Source organism: Octopus bimaculoides, chromosome 1 (assembly GCF_046866305.1).
Source record: "Octopus bimaculoides isolate indiv1 chromosome 1, ASM4686630v1, whole genome shotgun sequence".
In the NCBI taxonomy this organism is placed as follows: Eukaryota; Metazoa; Mollusca; class Cephalopoda; order Octopoda; family Octopodidae; genus Octopus; species Octopus bimaculoides.
In genome coordinates, this window is record NC_142928.1 from 97035825 (window position 1) to 97038576 (window position 2752).

Below are 2752 nucleotides of genomic sequence, written 5' to 3' on the forward strand. Positions count from 1 at the left end.
GTGAGAGAGAAACATGATGTCCATTTGTTGCCAAATCTGTAACTTAGCAGTTCAGCAGAAAGAAACCACTAGAATAAGTACCTGACTTAAAAGTAATTACTGGGGGTTTTTTTGACCTGGCTATTTATGTAACCCATTAGCATTTAAACTGACCGTATCTAGCCCAACTATTCTACTTCTTTTGTGTTCAAACTGGCCAGATCTGACTTCACACACATACCCTACAATGTCATTCTAAAATTAAACAATCACCTCATCGAAATCTCAAAGCTTCAAGATAGTGCATAATTATTTCAAAACAATGTAGATAAATAAGCATTACATTTGATGGAGTAAAAGTTTCTAGAAAAATGCTTTTGTTTCATAATGAAAATATTATTTTATCACATTTGTTTTATACTTTTTATGTTTATAATTGTATTCTCCATACAAATATTCAATAAACCTTTTGAATTCAAAGAGTCTATGATTTTCTTCCTTTCAAATCAAGGGGGTAATGTTGGCATAAATAAATATATTTTGGGGTAATTGGTTGAAAATGTTCACTAATTAAATTTCATTATCTTGAACAGTTAGACTCAAACTCACTTATGAGGGTTGAATACCCTATGATAGTTAAAATATAGCAGGACAAGCATTTGTATTATTGAACTACAAATAACATTTCTGGTGAAACATTTGCAATGAAACTGCAGATGTTGATCTAGAAAAGATATTAATTGAAATAAAATGATTCAGTAATCTAGTGGCTAAATGAAATGTTTATCAACACTTTTAGAGACAAGTTCAACTAGTAATGATCTACAAGTAACAATGTTACATTGGGTAATTTTGCTAGTATATGAATGAACCTATGAATGATAACAAATGGTCTGGACTTCATCCCCCTCCTTCCTCCCTCTCTCTCTCATCCTACATCATCATCATCATCATCATCGTTTAACGTCCGCTTTCCATGCTAGCATGGGTTGGACGATTTGACTGAGGACTGGTGAAACCGGATGGCAACACCAGGCTCCAGTCTAATTTGGCAGAGTTTCTACAGCTGGATGCCCTTCCTAACGCCAACCACTCAGAGAGTGTAGTGGGTGCTTTTACGTGTCAGACAAATCTCCAGTGATGCTCAGTAATCTATTAAGCTTGTAAAGTGCATGTATTGCCAAGTCAATATAGTACCAGGTAATGAACCAAGAGGTAGGCAGATCATATTGTTACCAGTTATGATGTGTCTGTATCTAAGATGAAACATTTACCTTGTTCTGTAAGTAGTGATAGTATTGTACAACTAGCAAATGTGTGTAGTACTGAGCTGCAAAGTAGTAATGCTGTAAATCTAAAAACTTGAGAAATTTCTGAGGTAGTCTGACTAACCAATTGTCAGTTGAAAATAGCCTAATAACATCTTGATTCTGTACTCCTTAGGATTGTTTGGAAGTTTGAGGAGAAGATCCTCATGTTTGAAAACTTTAGTCAGTAGCTTTGTAATTTTCTTTTTTTATATTTGCAGATTGACTCCTTTTATTTATTAAAGTTCATCCAAATTAATATTTGTTGCTTGGATTCAGTTTAAAATCTCATTTGCTTTGAATGCCATGACTAAATATTTGCATTTTCATTTTTTCCAGGTGTCCAGAGAAAGCCCAAATTCGCTGCAAAATGATGTATAGTTCAACTCGCAGTGCCATAAAAAAAGCTTTCAGTGGTATTCAAGTTGAAATCCAAGCATGTGACTTAGATGATCTAAGCTTCAATGAGGTACAACAAAAGGTGGATAAGGCCTGAATATTTTTGTTTTCTATGAAAATACATCTTACGTCTTTATATATATATGTGTATATATATATATGTGTGTGTGTGTGTAGTGTCTCAACTTGCATTGTGCTCGTCTGACCATGGAAATTTGTTTTACTTTTTTTAAAACGCTAAACGTTTTAGAGATTTCATAACTGAAAACTGTTCCATCTGGCTGTTGTAGACAATTTTCTGCTCTTCTGCTATTTTATAACCACTTCCAGTTAAATTCTGTTAAGCTAATGGTTTTTGACATTATCTTTCTTCATATTTATGTATCTGACTATCACTTTCAGATGTCTTCTTTTTTTTAATTTTGGCAGCTCTATGCCTTTCTAAGAATAAACAAATACTGCTTATATATATATTTATATATATATATAATAAAAATCAAATACTTAAAATTCTATTTGCAAACTTCTTTTTATATGTAAAGCTTTGTTTTGTGATTAATTATTAAAGGAACTGTGACTGATAAAATGTCAGTAGTAATGACAGCTTGTACCTTCTAAAGTGTAATTCATATCATATTGGTGAGTTTTTGAATTTATGTGATAAAGTTTTAAAAAATTGTAGTGTTTGTAGTTCAAGTTGCTTTGAAACATTTCAGCAACTCTGACAAGAGATGTGAAGCTAATTTAATCAGCTGAGAAGAACACTAATTTGCCTAGTGAAACAGGGTTACTCATTTTGCAAATTTTAGTATTTACATGAAAATTGTTCAAACTGAAGTCTTTCTTGAGTGACACATTTTTCCATTTGAGTCAATACAGAATTACAGATAGTATTTATAGAATATTGATTTACTGTCAGGTGACTTTTGGCCAACCATGTATGTATGTGTATATCATCATCATCATCGTTTAACGTCCGCTTTTCATGCTAGCTTGGGTTGGACGATCTGTGTGTGGAGGATTAATGTCAGTGTGCATATACAACAGAGTGTAAGTGATTTGAGAGA

General features: G+C 32.7%; 1 protein-coding gene across 1 annotated transcript in view; it reads left to right on the top strand.

The window, feature by feature from the left end:
- The window catches only part of LOC106880577 (uncharacterized), a 21024-nt gene extending 18824 nt beyond the window's left edge, over nucleotides 1-2200 (top strand). Inside the window, exon 2 of the mRNA XM_052968452.2 lies at nucleotides 1626-2200. Within this exon, the coding sequence (XP_052824412.1) occupies nucleotides 1626-1782 (157 nt within the window). The 3' untranslated portion in view covers nucleotides 1783-2200. The remainder of the gene's footprint in view (nucleotides 1-1625) is intronic.
- Nucleotides 2201-2752: the final 552 nt, after the last annotated feature.